Source organism: Xyrauchen texanus, chromosome 33 (genome assembly GCF_025860055.1).
Source record: "Xyrauchen texanus isolate HMW12.3.18 chromosome 33, RBS_HiC_50CHRs, whole genome shotgun sequence".
NCBI lineage: Eukaryota > Metazoa > Chordata > Actinopteri > Cypriniformes > Catostomidae > Xyrauchen > Xyrauchen texanus.
This window is the reverse complement of record NC_068308.1, coordinates 29,559,752-29,576,304: the sequence shown is the minus strand read 5'-3', so window position 1 is coordinate 29,576,304 and position 16,553 is coordinate 29,559,752. Positions and strand designations below refer to the sequence as shown.

Below are 16,553 nucleotides of genomic sequence, written 5' to 3'. Positions count from 1 at the left end.
TAAAACATTGTTTAGTATGATTTTTAAGCAATTTGAATTATGGGGACACTAGAAATGTCCTCATAAATCACATTTATAGCATAATAACCTTGTAATTACCAGTTTGTAACTTACAAAAGTGTCCTCGTAAATCACAAAACACACACACACACACACACACACACACACACACACACACACACACACACACACACACACACACACACACACACACACACACACAATACTAGTAATCAGCCTCAACAGCAATCATCTTAATTTCTAATTATCCCAATTAATGTATGCAAATTGGGTTAATTCAAACTTATTGAAACCATTTTGAAAGCTGTGCTATCAGTGAGCAGCTCCATCAATTAACATCAATATTTGTCTTACGTTTATTATTTAATTTTCCCATGATAATGGCCACAATTAGCAGTATTTAAGAGCTTCCGTATGTGAGAGAATCCAGGCTGTTGATTAGAAGGGAATTGAAAGGTGCCAAAGCTGTATCCCTTCCTCTCCAGCTCCTCTTCCCTTAGGGAAAATGGGTGAACTGAGCGAATTTAATCAAGATTTTCAAAATGGAGTAACATGAAACTGATTTACAGCATGACCTACAGAAAAAAGTGCACATACTGAGAGCAATAATCTATAACACTTTACAATAAGATTCTATACATTAACATTAGTTCATGCATTAGGTGTCATGAACAAACAACGTGCTATAATTTTTACAGCATGTATTATTCTAAGCTAAAGTTACTTTATAAATATACTACTAATGTTAGTTCCTAATGCATTAAAGAGTGTTTTTTTCATGGCCGATGCCGATATCTTGAGACGAGGGTGGCTGATGTAATGCTGATACATACTTAATACAATTTAATGACAGCAAATGAGATGTACACAAAATTACTTGAAATGAAATTAACCCTTATTTTACTTAATATTTACTCAAAAACAAATCCCTAGATTTTATTATTGATTGTAAACTTTGGAACTGACACAATGGGGGCGTAAAACTTCAGTTACCGGTTATCAGTTAAGTGGACACAATTTTCAGGTGGGCCATTATATACCTTTTCACATGCATTAACTAATGTTAACGTACACATTTGTATAGATTTTAAATGTATACCTCAGTTAAAAATGTATTATTATATGTATATAAAACCATTAACCAAGATGAATAAATGGTATACAAGTACTGTTCAATGTTAGTTCACGTTAACTATTCTGTTAAAGGTGCTGTAAGCAATTTTAGCTATTCTACTTCCACGAGACTGAGTCGTTGAATTAGCAACACCCCTCTTTCCAAAACCCTGCACTCCAAAGATACCATCATGAAAACTTTTTGTTAAAAACAACAGCAGCAAAATAGTGCCCTCAACTGACAACTATTATGCATAATGGCATAAAAATGGCATTAAGCCTCAATAATTTGCTGCGACTACAATACTATGAGATTTACAGAGTATAGAGCTGTCACAGAGACCAGTGAGATATCTCATGACATTTATTTAATTAACATCTTCTGGGGAGAAGGACAATTTTTTTGCATACCTTTCCATGACAAAATCTCTTACAGCACCTTTAAGTAATGATAATATATACACCGATCAGCCACAACATTAAAACCACCATCCTAATATTGTGTAGTTCCTCCTTGTGCCACCAAAACAGCGCCAACCCACATCTCCGAATAGCATTCTGTGATTATATTCTTCTCACCACAATTGTACAGAGTGGTTATCTGAGTTACCGTAGACTTTGTCAGTTCGAACCAGTCTGGCCATTCTCTGTTGACCTCTCTCATCAACAAGGTGTTTCCATCCACAGAAATGTCGCTCACTGGATGTTTTTTGTTTTTGCACCATCCGGAGTAAATTCTAGAGACTGTTGTGTGTGAAAATCCCAGGAGATCAGCAGTTACATAAATACTCAAACCAGCCCGTCTGGCACCAACAATCATCCATGCGATTATCTTATCAGCCAATTGTGTGGCAGCCATGCAGTGCATTAAATCATGCATATATGGGTCAGGAGCTTCAGTTAATGTTCATATCAACCATCAGAATGGGGAAAAATGCGATCTCAGTGATTTAGACCATGGCATGATTGTTGGTGCCAGACGGGCTTGTTTGAGTATTTATGTAACTTATTTCTGTTCAAATTATTTTGAACGGAAGCTCTGCGGGCATAATGCCTCGTTGATGAGAGAGGTCAACAAAAAACAAAGCCTATAGTAACTTAGATAACTGCTCTGTAAAATTATTTTGAGAAGAAAAGCATCTCAGAATGCTTTTCTACTCAGTAGATGTGGGTTGGCGCGGTTTTGGTGGCACGAGGGGGACCTACACAATATTAGGTAGGTGGTTTTAAGGTTGTAGCTGATTAGTGTACATCCTTATTAATACCATTGTAAATTGTAAACACATCCATGGCACACTGGGCAAAAGCGTTCTTTGACATACAGTATATGCAAAATGGAGTTTCAACAATGAATTTGTAGTAGTCACAATGGACGCAATATGTCAGCACGCTTTTTATTAGATTTTCTGCTTTCTTGATTTCTCTATGGTACGCATTGAATGGCTTTGTTGATCAGAAACATATGTTGGATTATTTATTGTATGTGGGGCCATTGGGACGACTTAATTTTTGCTGTGCGTGTTTAGAACAGCACACAGACAATGCATTCAGCAGAATTCACATAATACCAGAAAACACATTAAAATCAGTCTAACAAAAATCTAAATCATTTTAAGCTTGCAGGCCCTACAGGATCTAATACTGTGCCTCACCATAGGAAGAGATTTGAACTCGTGTTATACAAAACAAAATAGCCTATATTGCAATAAAGTCATAGAGTAGAATTGATAAATAAATGGGTCGAAATAAACTATGCTTGACTAAGCTATACATAATTCACCAGCCGTGAGTAACAGTGCATTGCTTTAGTATTGGACTGAAAATGGCTGCAGGGTTTATATTTTGCTAATTGCTCAGCAGGTGAGCATCTGTGCTAACAACACTGTATTACCCTTCAGAATGATGAAAATGAACTCATTTATTTACAGACCACAAGAGAACAGGCAAGCTAACTAAAACTCTATTCTAAACATTTGAAACTGTTGCAATTACGCTGCAGGTTAGAATGTTTGCCACACTCTGAATGTGTACAGGAAGAACGGAGGGATCGATCCTGAACAACTGATACAGTACTTTAAATACTGACTGAATTGAGAGGATTGATCCTCACATAAAAATATCAATCAAGTGTGTAACTAGAGAGTTGAATATTTATTTAGCAAGAAAATGAATGTATCATAAGCTAAGCTTTAAAGTAACAAAATTAACTGAATGTGACAAAATTACCAAAATGAAGAATGAAATAGTTGTGAAGGATAGGAACTATTTTTTTTCCATTTGTCTAAACATACAGATAAATGCTAAAAGACACAACCAGTCACAAACATTGCTCATTAAAATGGTTGGTTAAAAGTTTATACAAATTAAAAGTTGCTAAAATATTTGCCATGCACTTTATTTTTGCAACAATTTTATCCTCCACAAATTGCAACACGAAATATATTTAATAGAGGCATTTGTATTAGTATTGATATCGACTATATTTGCCATGATTGCACTTGATATTGGGTGAAAAGATGTGGAAAACCAACAGGATCACATGTTAAGTCGACATTTTGTTTCTGAAAGTTCCTGTACCCTAGGATCAGCGGCAATACGCTGACTCACTGACAAGAGCCATCTACCAACAGACATGTCTGCATCAGCTCAACAGCGTTTACCTTTCTTTGTGGTGTGACTGGAAGTGTGTTGCATCAGCAGCATGGGAAACCCCAGTTCGTATCAAGTTTACATGATCAGTGATGACCAACATTAAGAGGTTGCATTCCCAACCCAACATTACAATTTTAGTCCACTATTGGTTAGGTTTAGGTTTGGTTCATAAGATATGAATTCTTTCTTCATTGTAATACATCCTGTACAGCTAAAAACAGCTAGTTTTACAACTCGCTTTTGGGCGAGCTAACACTTGCCTTAAAACCCAACAACACCTACCGCTTTGGCCACTGGGGGCAGTGTATTCCATTTTGGTCAGCATCGACCAATCTTTGCTAAAGAAAACTCAACCTACTCATTCCGATTTCAATGTGAGATCAGTCTGGAAAAACACACGGCATATGTTTCAGCATCCTCCAAAATACACACAGCTGAGGTCAAAAGCCACTGAGCTTTAAATGTCAACAACGTCTATTGCTAAGCTACAATTTTAGTGTCATATGTAGGCGTTTTGTTCTACGCTATCAGTGTCAGAATATTGCCATGTTTGACAGCTGACTGATGCGTGCAGAGAATGCTAAGGTAATTACCGTGCGGAGCCCCATCACTAGGACCATCTAACTACTGTAACCCTGTGAATGTCAGGTAGAAGACCACAGTCTTACATCTATGATCCCTGCCTCAGACGCCCTCCTGCAGATGCTACATGTAATAAGTGAGGTGCGCTAATTAAAAACACGTTTTCACGCTAACCTTTAAAATGCTAACCTCTGCTTTAATGGCCTTTAGATAATGCTGTATGTGTACTAGCAGGGCTTTGCTCCCATGTCGATCCTAACCTCACCTTTACATAGTTCTCTTTCAATTACAGATAGCGAGAACGAATGAGAGTGAGGGAGATGACTTGCGTCTCATTTTTATGTGAGCGGAGACTTGAGTGGACCTGTCTATAGGCCCTTAATTTACGGTGGAGCAAAAGTGGATAAGCAGATGGAGACAGATACAGTGGGACACAAACTGTCTCTTGCACACACACGCACACATACAGAGCTTCTGTCGTAAATTACGCTGAGCAGTGGAGAATTTATGGGGCACAAATATCTCAGTACCATCCTATCATTTCCTAAGCACTGTCAGTGTAATTCTTTCCTTGCCTGTCTAAACACACAGATAAAGGAGGTCTTGACTACAGAAGAGACTGAGAAGAGACAGACATGGATGGGATGGGGGGTGGGTAGGCTGGCACTCAGAAAAAAAAACATTTGGGGTGCTAGAGGGAGCGTCATATGCGAAAGCATATGATAGCATGCTAAAGAGGGAATTCAAATATTGTGAATTCAAATATCACAGGTGGAATGCAGCTGTGACAAGTTTGAAACAGTGTCAGAAATTGACTTCTGAAATTGATTTCAGCAGCATTTTTTTTAAACTTTATGAGGGCTTATGGGCCCTTTTCTCAGTATAATGTGTTTCCACCTTATTTTTTACATTTTCCTTTTGAAATGATATTGTGTTCATTTATACATTTTATATAAAAAAAGATTATTTTTCTCTTCTGACTGCTGTAATCCTTCTCTCTTTATTTTCCTGGTTTGGACAGTTAAAAACACATAATACATGTTTTTTTTTTCTTTTGCTGTATAAGAGCAAAGTGAATGAACATTTTTTTTTTGCTGTGGTCTACCATCCACTGTTATAGAAGTATACCCTGCAATTGTTTACATTCACATTTCAAACAGAAAAGTGAAGGGTAAATTTATAATAAATACACTGAACTGCTACAGGTCACTAAGGTGTCTGAGCAGGCACTAAACCTTGATTAGTTAACTAGTTATAATTTTATTGAGTATATTAAACACTAAAAAACACATAAAAAAATCACATTAGGGCTTTATTTTTCCCCTACATTTTTTATATCAAAGGCATTTTAGGACATTCAGTGGCAATAACTTGGACCCTGAGTCCTAGTTCATTTCTGACCCTAAAGCACCAAGATATCATTCAACGATTAAATACAGATTTTCTTGTAAGAAAGTGCTAAATTAATAAATAATTTTAGAAGACAGAAAAAATACAAACAAAAGTAAAAAAAAAAATAAAAATAAAAGAGAGAAAATGTAGCAAAGAATCTACTCATGTCAAAGGGTCTATACACCCCATAAAAAGAGTCAACAAACAAGGTACAGTATGGCTGAGAAAAAGAGAATGTTTTGAACCTGTATAGCAAGAAGATGAAGGGGCAGCATTATAAATTCAGCTGCAACTTTACGATGTGAGGAGATATACTCTGAGTGAACCTGCGCAGAGATTCTAAGGGCTTATAGGGGCTTAATAGGAAAGGTGGTTGGGGCGGGCGTATGGTGTGTGCCCTCTCGCTACCCCCCGAATTCCACTCCATGAGCAGCGTGCAAAGTACAAACTCTTCAAGCAACATTCCAATTTACACAGCAATTTCGCTCGCAGGAGAGCTGAAGTACTTTGTGGAAATGAAGCTACCTCACACAGTTAATTAGCTTGTCTTGGAGAAGCATCAGAGAGGAGCCTGTGGTTGGATCACCTCAAAAAATCATTCACTCAAGTTAATCTGGAGGAAGATGATTAAAACACGTTGTCTGACTGATGATAGTGATATCTTAGCTTCGTTAGAGATTAAAAGCAACGGCTGAATTAGTGCCTATGAAGCAGTGATAGCTTTTCTAATGGAGGATAAGTGAGTATTGGTGTGTAAATAGCCAGTCCAATAATATATATATATATATATATATATATATATATATATATATATATATATATATATATATATATATTACTTCTAGTCTTAAAGGGATAGTTCACTCACAAATTCGGTCAGTATTTAATCACCATCATGTGCTTCCAAACCCATATGACTTACTTTCTTCCGTGGAATACAAGAGGAGAGATTTTTTTTAAAAGTGTCAACAGTCCTTTTTCATACAAAGAAAGTGAATGTGGACTGTCTGTCCCTAACATTTAGCTTAACATCCCCTTTTATGTTCCACTGAAGAAAAAAAGTCATACAGGTATGGAAAAAACATGAGGGTGAATTAATGATGATAGATGTTTCATTTTTAAGTGAACTTTCACTACTCTTGTTAATCCCCAATTGTTACTTTAATAAAGAGAACCATCACCCTGCTGAATGAGATCCAAATCCCAACATTTTATATTGTAAAAAAAAACATTAGAAAGAAAAATAGATTTAAGGTCTTGAGGGATTTATTTAGACCTACCCAATGGATATAAGAGAGCCTAGAGAACTGAACCTTCCCATAATTCTCACCTCTAGAGGATAACAGGCGGTACAGAGCCAGTGGAGGCACAGCATGCATTGCAGCAAAACACAGAAACATCAATACTGGTGCACACGCTCAACTTGAGGAACATGTGGGGAATATCCCTTTAACATCATCTGCAAAGAGATTCAATGCCGACGCAATCACACACATATCATTTATGCTTGTCTCTTTTAATTCCACTCAAACACGATGTAATGTTTTTGACTGGAGCATCAAGATAGCTTTAAAAGTACTATATGGGGAGTCGACACTACATACTTTTTCTAAAACTATTTTAAAAAGCATTTTGCTGATTCTTTTATTACTATTATGCAAGCTGTTTTATGACCTCATATACATTTTTATGTGAAACCCTTAACTACACATTTCTAAATAATAATACAAATTTCAAGCTTTTAGTTTTTAATAACTGTTGCACCTGAGAATCAGAAATATTGACTGACTTTAGAGCTAAACCTACTATTGGGTGTTTCTAGACTAAATATTAAGACGTAAAACGTGATTAATAGATTAAAGAGAGATCTCTGAAACGCTAACTCAAGCGGTTAATCATCAGTTCAAGAAAAGCAGCTTGGAATAAAATGAGTAATTTCTCTTGTGCTCCAATTACGGAGGAAGATAAATATGGGCATGGTTAAATAGATGCCGATGCGGTGGCCTAATAAATAACAATACAATGCATCATTAACACGAGGGCACAGTGAAGGAAAGGACTTTAGTGAATTAGCTGCATGAACTGAATAATGCACTGTAAAAATTCAAAAGAAACTTTTTTGTTGATTGTGCTGATACAGTTTATAAGCCCAAGAAAATAATTACACCTTTTATCAAGTTACCAATATACAGCATAATAAAAGTATTTTAAGTGCTAAACTGTTAAACTGGACCCTCAGAATTTTCTTTCTTTCTTTCTTTCTTTCTTTCTTTCCCTAACATTTCTATAGGTTAGACATTTTTCTCCCTTATAAAGGTAAAAATAAATAAATACATTTAATTCTATTCCAGGGGGCAAACATGGAGCGTGTATGCAACACTAATGCGACACGCTTTTGTGCTTTGCACACTTTAAAATGAGGGCTATTTTTATGCATGCAAAATACATTCCTTCAGTTTAAGTGTGCATCTACAAGATTGAAGAGATGAAAAGACAGAGACAAATGTTGGCACATCACTGGTATTGTAATCAATAATTTAGCGAGCTGAAAGAAACACTATTTTAATTAGATCCAGAGCACTTCACATAACAGAGAAACCTATGGAGAGTGTTTCCATTTAGCATTAATATGAAAACGCTCTGATCACTTTGTATCAACGCAGAGAAATACATGTCTGGGGAAAACGCTCTGCTTATTGTGAGTGTATATATATAGATGTTTAAATGTGTGTGCGTGTGTGTGTGTGTGTGTGTGTGTATGTTGCACCACTGTGCTGCAATGCTGTCAGAGCACATATCTATGTTTCTCTAATAACCTGCTTTTATCTCTGCAGTGTCTGAATTGTGGTTTCATTAGTTCAGTAACCCCTGAAGAGATTTCCATATGTCAAAGCTTTTTTTATATAATAACATGTTTGCACAAATAATGATTTGATAAGTCGTGTTACATCTAAGCATAGAGGGACTCTAATCAGCGCAACCAATTTGGTCATACAATGTGACATAAAAGAGAAAGATTTCTACTATTCAAAATGCAACATGCTTTTATATTCAAGCTATATCCTAATTGAAAGAGTAGGTCTTGCTCATCAGTTTCATCTTATCTGTGTTTCTATGTGTTTAAAGGTAGAAACAGGGTAATACAATACTTCTAGCAAAACAATTACCTATTGATATGTAGTACTTATATACCTGGCTACACAAATTCATTCTCTCCGCAGCTGTCGTTCATTTTCACTTACTGTACTAGAGAATGAAAACTAGATGTCAGCCGGAGCTGTTTACAGCTAACATATGCTTTAGTGCATCGGACCTCAGCTTGTCCGTATTCCCCAGGTTATCGCTTCCATTTCCAACCCATTATATCATTGGTTATTGACAAGCCCCTTTCTGGAGTGTAAGCTCAGCTACGTTCATACCGAGAGATAAGAGGGAGGCAGAGTGAGACCATGGCACATAAAAATACACACACACGCTGTGTCTGAATTCCCATACTTTAAGAGTATGTATTGTAATTGTATTATCTCTCCTATACTGCTCTATAGACCAGCGGAGGAAAAGAAATGGCTTCAAGCATTCCCTATATATCTTTGAGTCCCTGTTCTACTCACTCTAGACCATCCGTCCAATTATACGTCACAGCATTCACATCCCTCTCAATTCACACCCATTCATGGATTTCATTTTCCTAAATATTTCCATCCTTGTTGGTCCATGGTTGTTTTCAAATCTGCTCTTCTATCGTACTTTATTCTCCTCCTATACCATAGCTCCTTGCGGTGGGCAGACATGCGAGAGACCACCTGCAGCAGAGCAGAAGCTTTTATGCTGACGATTCAACATGTGAAATACACACAAGCCTTTTTTCTACTTGCGTCTCTATGTGTGTTAGAGATATAGTTGTAATATGACTTCGACCACTGCTCGAAATGACTAAAAACTCACTGAAGGATAAGCTTGTAATATTCAGCTCCATGGCTCAGGAGAAAATCATATAATAGCGAGAATTGTTTAACTATCCTGAGCATGGGTAAAGATTTTTGTTCCTCTGGGGAGGGAGAGATGCTTGCACAAGCAGATTTACTGCTCCGTATTGACTCAAGACTTGAGAACCAGCCGCTGCTGCAATAAAAGGAGAGGGAGGGAATCTTCTCCAGCCAAATTTAAATTAAATGTAGATAGAGGTCACATTTACAAAAAAAAGAGAGAAGTTCTTTTTTCTACTTTTTAGACTACTTTGTTAAACAGTATGTATCTATCAGTTTAGATTTAATTAAAAAGAGGAACTCATATACAAGAGTTACATATGATTTGACAATGAATTGTATTTCAGTGGTTTAAATGGGGGTTCTAAACAGCAGATGGCTTCGCATGTGATGGCAACATTTTTTTTGTCATAAAAATTTGTATATAAACTTGTATCAGTTTTAACTAGTGTATATAAACTGTAAAAAGAGTAAACATGAAAAGAGGTTACTTTTCAAAATCACACTCTGTTTTCATCACATTGCTCTGTCAAATATTTTCTCTTACATTTTTATTTTGGACACACAGATTGCAGTCTGAGCCAAGACACAGGTGAGGAACAAGATATGAAAGAACGAAGACAAAAGAGCAATGAAACAAATCTTGTTAAAATTCACAATCTACAAGATGAGACGTGCCGTATATGGCTACCATTCCACCAGGAGAATAAAACAGAAAGAGAAAAAAAAGAATAACGAATGGGATCCAGCAGAAGGGTGTGATAATTCTTTCTGAATCTGTCTGTATTATTTGGGAGTGAGTCATAATAAATTTGATAGATGAGAACAAGTCTGCGTTTCTTTCTTTCATTCATTTTTTGTAACTTTCACAGCCCCGACTTTTGAAAATTTGAAATCTTTCACACTGTTACGGCGTGCCAAAATATCTAATGCAATATTGAAACTCAAACAGACCCCTGCTAGTGCCTCGATCGCAGTGAGCCTGATATGACAGATATTTGAGAGACATTTTTCACAGCTAATCAATTACGGAGGTACACAAAACAAGCTCTGACATCTTGTTGATGACATCTGTTAAAAATCAGATGGGGAATTAAGACAACACTTACAGGACTGCTCAAATGCACACGCATTTACAAGATTAATTCTTAAATACACCTTATTTGTATGCACAAAGATGCACACAGACACACATGTGAGTACACACACACACTTTGAACGGTAGTGGTGGCACAGCAGAGGCCCGGACAGCTGGTGCTGTGTGTGTGTGTAAGTGTGTTTGCCGGGACAGCGACTGTTAAGGTGATGAGTGAGGAGCGATTTGGTAGCAGCATGATGCAAGTTATCTCTCAACAGCCTTATCATTCTTTATACCTGTGCAATAACACATTTGGCTAGGGGAAAGAAACAGCCTGCCATTGCACAAGGCGCATGTTGTATAAAACACACACACATATGCACTCATACATGTATGCACACATACGCACAAGCATGTCCAAAAACAATCACACACTTTCCAGGCACCTTCAGAAAAGTCAGCCAAGCCACATTTACTGGAACAGTTTAATTTAGTATTTGGCAAGTCAGTCAACAATCTGCTATAGACACGAAGAGTCAAATACACACACAACTTCTGACACAGAGACCATTCAAGTGCATCGACACGATTAAACAATAGAACATCAATACAAGGCTGTCAAACTAAATTACAGTTTTATGTTGTAAAATGTTGTGTTGAGAACCTTCCGACAAAATGCAGAACAAAAAGGGTGAATTTAAGCGATGTAACACTTCTTTTCTCTCTCTTTTTTTTTTTTTGCAGTGAGGAAGAGTTAATGATACCGGGAATATTGTGTATAAATAAACTTGCCTTTTTATATATTTAAAACACCAAATTAAACACTATTACTAATTATTCAACACGAATAGACATACTATAAAGGAATTAAAATGTACAAAAGGACACTTTGTACAACACTGCAAAAAGTCAAATTCCTAATGAGTGTTTCTGTCTAGTTTTTAGTAAAAAAAAAAAAATCTAAAGATCCTTAAAAATACAATATTTACTTAAAAAGCTAAATTTTATAATACATCTGTAATTCAGTTTATACAATTAATAAATTATATATAAGAAGTGAATAAAAATAATTATATTTCGAAAAAACAAAAAGAAAACAAAACTGATATCACAAAAACTCACAACGTTCCTATTTCGCATGAATGAAAAGACGGGGACAGACAAGGGATGACCCCTGCCGAGGGCTTTGAGTGAGGAGGGATATGAGTAGGAGGGGGTGAACAACAATGCTAGCACGTGTCACCCGTAAGAAGCAGTAGAAGAGGGAAAGAGAGAGCACGCGTGCAAGAGAGAGAGAGGGATAGGGATTGCCTTACCTCGGGTAAGTAGAGGAATGCGGGGGGACACTGAAGAGAGTGAGTTAGCATCCCTGAGCCGGAGAGCAGAAGACAGCCTGTGTTGGCCATTGAGCACAGCATGTGGTAACGGGACGTTTTGCGCATTAAGCTGGGAGATCCACTCTCTTTCTCTCCCTCTCTTTCTTCTTCCTTCTCCTTCTTTTTCTTTTCACAGAAATCTTTGGATTCTATCTGCCTCACCTGTCTTTCTTCAACTCTTCTTTCTCAGGAGTGTTTCTCTTGTTTTTAGGCTGTTCTGTCAGGCTGTTCTGGAGATGGGCTGAGCACGGGCGCACGAGTTGTCGGAATGGTCCTGGGCCCTCTGTCATCAAGTATCGGCTGCGCACTTTCACTTACACTCTTACACACACACATACAGAAGCCAATGTGAGCCCTCCGAGAGGGAAAGGGGAGGTTCTGCTCGAGCGAGGGAGAGCGGGAGGAGGAGGAGGTGGAGGCGGAGGCGGAGGAGAAAGAGAGAGATGCTGAGGGGGAGGAGGGAGGAGTTCCCGGGGGTATTCAAAGATCAAACAGCCCCACTGTAGAAAATGAAGAGAATGTATAATGACATCACAACAGCTGATCCTGGCCATTAATTGCAAACTGTCTCTAGCACGGCTGTGTGTGCATGTTATTGCTCATCTAAAAGCAAAGCAGACATAAAAACACCCATGTTCAAACATCTCTGGCTTTTGATTATCTATCAAGATTATTTTTAATTAATTATTCACTCTCATCATTTCGATTTTACACGAAAAATAAAGAAAATTACAACTGAATATTCGGGATACACTATAACGTGTATGGTACTATCAAAAAAATGAATGTATAGTATACACAGGGAGTTTGCTAGCAATTCCGTTAAACAATTTTTCAATAATATAAGGTGATCAAAGCTGATGGCCACCAAATCCAGAGTCTCACAATGAAACTGGGTTACACAATACTATGTGTGGTATTACCAAAACAATGAATTTGCAGGGATTTTGCTAATAAAAGTTTTATTTAAACAGTTATTCAAGGTGATCGAAGGTGATGACCACCAAAGCCAGAGTCTTTTCCCCAAGATCCCAGGATGTGGGACGCATCCAGCGCTGGGGAGATTGAGACAGCTTTGAGCTGGAGTGGGATTTGAGCCGGGTTCATTTGGGGTCTTTGGGGGGTTGATCTATTTCCCATTGGATGCAGACACACCAGATGTGCCCCCATTGTGGGGGAGAAAACCCCTACCGATGTGCCGCACTACTGCCGCCAAAGACATCCATACAACCCATCCTGCACCAAACACAAGGCCCTTTGGTGGACATTATTGCATTTAATGGAGTCTGTTTTTTTAAAGATGAAAATACAGTGTGTGTGTTGAACAAGTTCACAGACTGAGGTGGTAAGTGCGACAGAAAAAAAGAAAGGTACGATGCTTGAGTCATAAAAAACACATTGTTTTTCTTGGTTTCAAAAAGGGCAGGATGGACAAGCACAACTTACGATTGTTGTTTTAACATAAAAAAAACTCAGACGTACATTTTATCTTATTTTATTGATCATTCAGGCAAGTGTGAAGTTGTGAGATACTCAAATCTGGATTGATATCTCTTAATTTGGGGTTTGTACAGTAAGTTTGTTTTATGGTTTTCTTAGTAATTAAATAGTAAATTATGGTCTAAATTCTATAAATTATGTATGGAAGTGAAGGTTTCAGAGTCTGATAAATGATTATGATAAGGCCATTTATAAACATATTTTCAGACCTAAACACATCTAATTATTTTACCCATTAGACTTACTTAAATTAGATTGACTTTAATTTACTAGATTACTGACCATTATGTGTGACCCCTTTTATTCCCCCTAAAAAGAAATATATTTAATTATATATTAAATATAATACATTCCACTGACAATTACACAAAGCAAATTTGTATTAATTTACACATAATGGTTAATACAATTTCCTACAATTGTATAATTGTGGGCAGTCTCCGTGTTGACTCATTTTAATTTTTCAATTAAAGTGAGATTTCAGAACAGAGTTATTTGCTGACCAATCAAATAATCTTAGTGGGCAAGACATTTCAGTCTGTTCAAATTTAGCTGTTTTACCAAGTGAGTAAAGTGTTGATTAAAATAGCTGTCCGTACTGATAAAAATGAGCAGTGTATATGCCTGGTGTGTAAGCAAAATTGAATTTCCCAACAGATATGCCAAGGTTCAAAGTCCAAACATATCTTGATTTAACAAGAAAGTCTTAATTTTAAGTCCTTCATTAATAATTCATATTGTCTGTAGATTCCACATAAAATGTTAGTGAATGTGATCATTTTTACCACAGAAATCTGTATGTGTATGCTTGGGCATAAGAAAGGCAAATCTGAGCTGAGCAAATTTAATGGGATAGTATATGAAAATGATTTCATTATTTATTAACAATCATTAACATGTTACGTTCAATATTTTTTTCTTCGATGGAACACAATAAGAGATGCTAAGCTGAATGTGAGAGGCTGACAGCCTCAGTCACCATTCAGTTTCATTGCATGGAAAAAGGAGCAGTGTCACCATTCTTCTAAATTCCCCTTGTGTTAAACTACACAGTTTTGGAAAAACATGAAGGTGAGTAAATTATGACAGAATTTTCATTATGGTGTAGAAATGGATCTGGTCCCACTTTATATTAGGTGTCTTTCAATACTATGTACTAACATTAAAATACAATACAATGTACCTATTGTGTAACTACATTTTGCACTGCAAAATCTCATAAGATTCACATTTGCTGCTACTGAGGTTGAGGTAGGTTTAGGGTTTAGATAAGATTTAGGGTTAGGGTAATGGTTGGGGTGGGGTGGGATTAGATTTAGGATAAGGGGTTAAGGTTAACATTGTAACTACAGATGTAATTAAATGGCAGGTACTTTAAACGTAAGTACAATCAGGGGTGTAAAGTAATGTTAATTACAAATACTCACGTTAATGTAATTAACTACTTTTTGAATTGTACTTTTTAAGTAGTTTAAAAATTGTATACTTTTACTTGAGTATTATTTTAAGTGCTGTAACAGTACTTTTACTGCGCTATTTTCCCACCATCTGTGTTCACTACTTCCCTGTTCTAATTTTATTTTTATCTATTAACATGATTGGCTAGGGAGCGTCTCGTGACTCCTGTCAAATCAAATCACATGTAAAAAAACTTGAACGGCATCTGTTATGGATGCCTCAAGCATAGTTTACAGCTGAACATCTCGGCCGCACCTGGATGGGCTTTTCGCAGTGAAAAAGGCCAATTGCATGATCGTGTCATGCGAGTTTAACTTGCTCAAGCCAGATATCAGTATTAATCCTGCCTCTAATTTGAAGAAACATATTGAGGTAAATTTCATATTTCTGCTTACTAGATTATGTGCGTCTATAACGTAGCCTGTAATTTAACTATCTATCACTGAGATTATTGGGCTGCTGTGAGAGATTAATGCAATGTTATCAATAGGGCGGGGCAATAAAATTATCTAGAGGTTTAAAAAGAGAGATGTCCTCGATGAAACTTTTGAGTAGTTTTCTATCTTTAACCTCTGTTTTAAATCTAGAATAGTCGTCATAGCAAGAGCACCCCTGGTTGGTTGATCTAGATGAAATACAAAAATGTACTTTTTATTTCCTGATGTCTGTCGCTGCATGCTGTTTGATTGACAGGTGGCTAATGTTTGAGCGCTAATGTGGTTACGTGCCTAAATGATCAAATATACTTTATAATTCTGCCAATGCCCATCTTGATGAGGATTTACTGTAAACGCAGTCGTTTATGTCTAAAGTTAATTTAAACAGTGGGACAAAAAACATATTTGCATCAAAATGTTGGACTTGTGCATATATCCGAATTGAGCACTATCTAGTAGGCTATGTTATATAAAGGCTATTAATCAAACAACAATAACAAGGAAGCAAGAAAACCACTCACTACTTTTGGCTGAATAAGTTTAGTAGCTTTAGAAGTATTAATGTAATAGAATAAAACATTATTATGTTGACACTTTTAATAATAATATTTTTTGAAAATATTGTTCTTTTTTTATAATACTCACCCCTGATGCAGAGAGTGTGTTTATTGGTATAATAAATTACCAGGAAAGTAGAGATGATACAATTATTTATAATTATTATTAGCCTTTATAAAGATAGAAAAGTAGCAACATTTGCAGAGCAATACTTCAGCAGAATATTCCACCAGTAACAAAACTTCAGAAAATTGTGCATCATGCATGAGGATGAGAACACAAATATTTCTTGACTTAAAAGATACAAGAACTAAATCAATGTTGAACATTGTATCTCAAAAGGAGGACAATGTGGCCCCCCATGTGCTACTTAAATAAATAATTCACACAAAAATGAAAA

General features: G+C 36.6%; 1 protein-coding gene across 3 annotated transcripts in view; it reads right to left on the bottom strand.

The window, feature by feature from the left end:
* Positions 1-16,553, bottom strand: part of LOC127626747 (RNA binding protein fox-1 homolog 3-like) — a 649,289-nt gene that overhangs the window by 160,064 nt on the left and 472,672 nt on the right. The window contains exon 1 of one of the 3 annotated variants that reach the window (XM_052102759.1): positions 12,141-12,591. The exons of the other annotated variants lie outside the window; for them this stretch is intronic. Coding sequence (XP_051958719.1) covers positions 12,141-12,266 — 126 coding nt within the window. The 5' untranslated portion in view covers positions 12,267-12,591. Of the gene's footprint in view, positions 1-12,140; positions 12,592-16,553 lie in introns of those variants that run through there. 3 annotated transcript variants of the gene reach the window in all.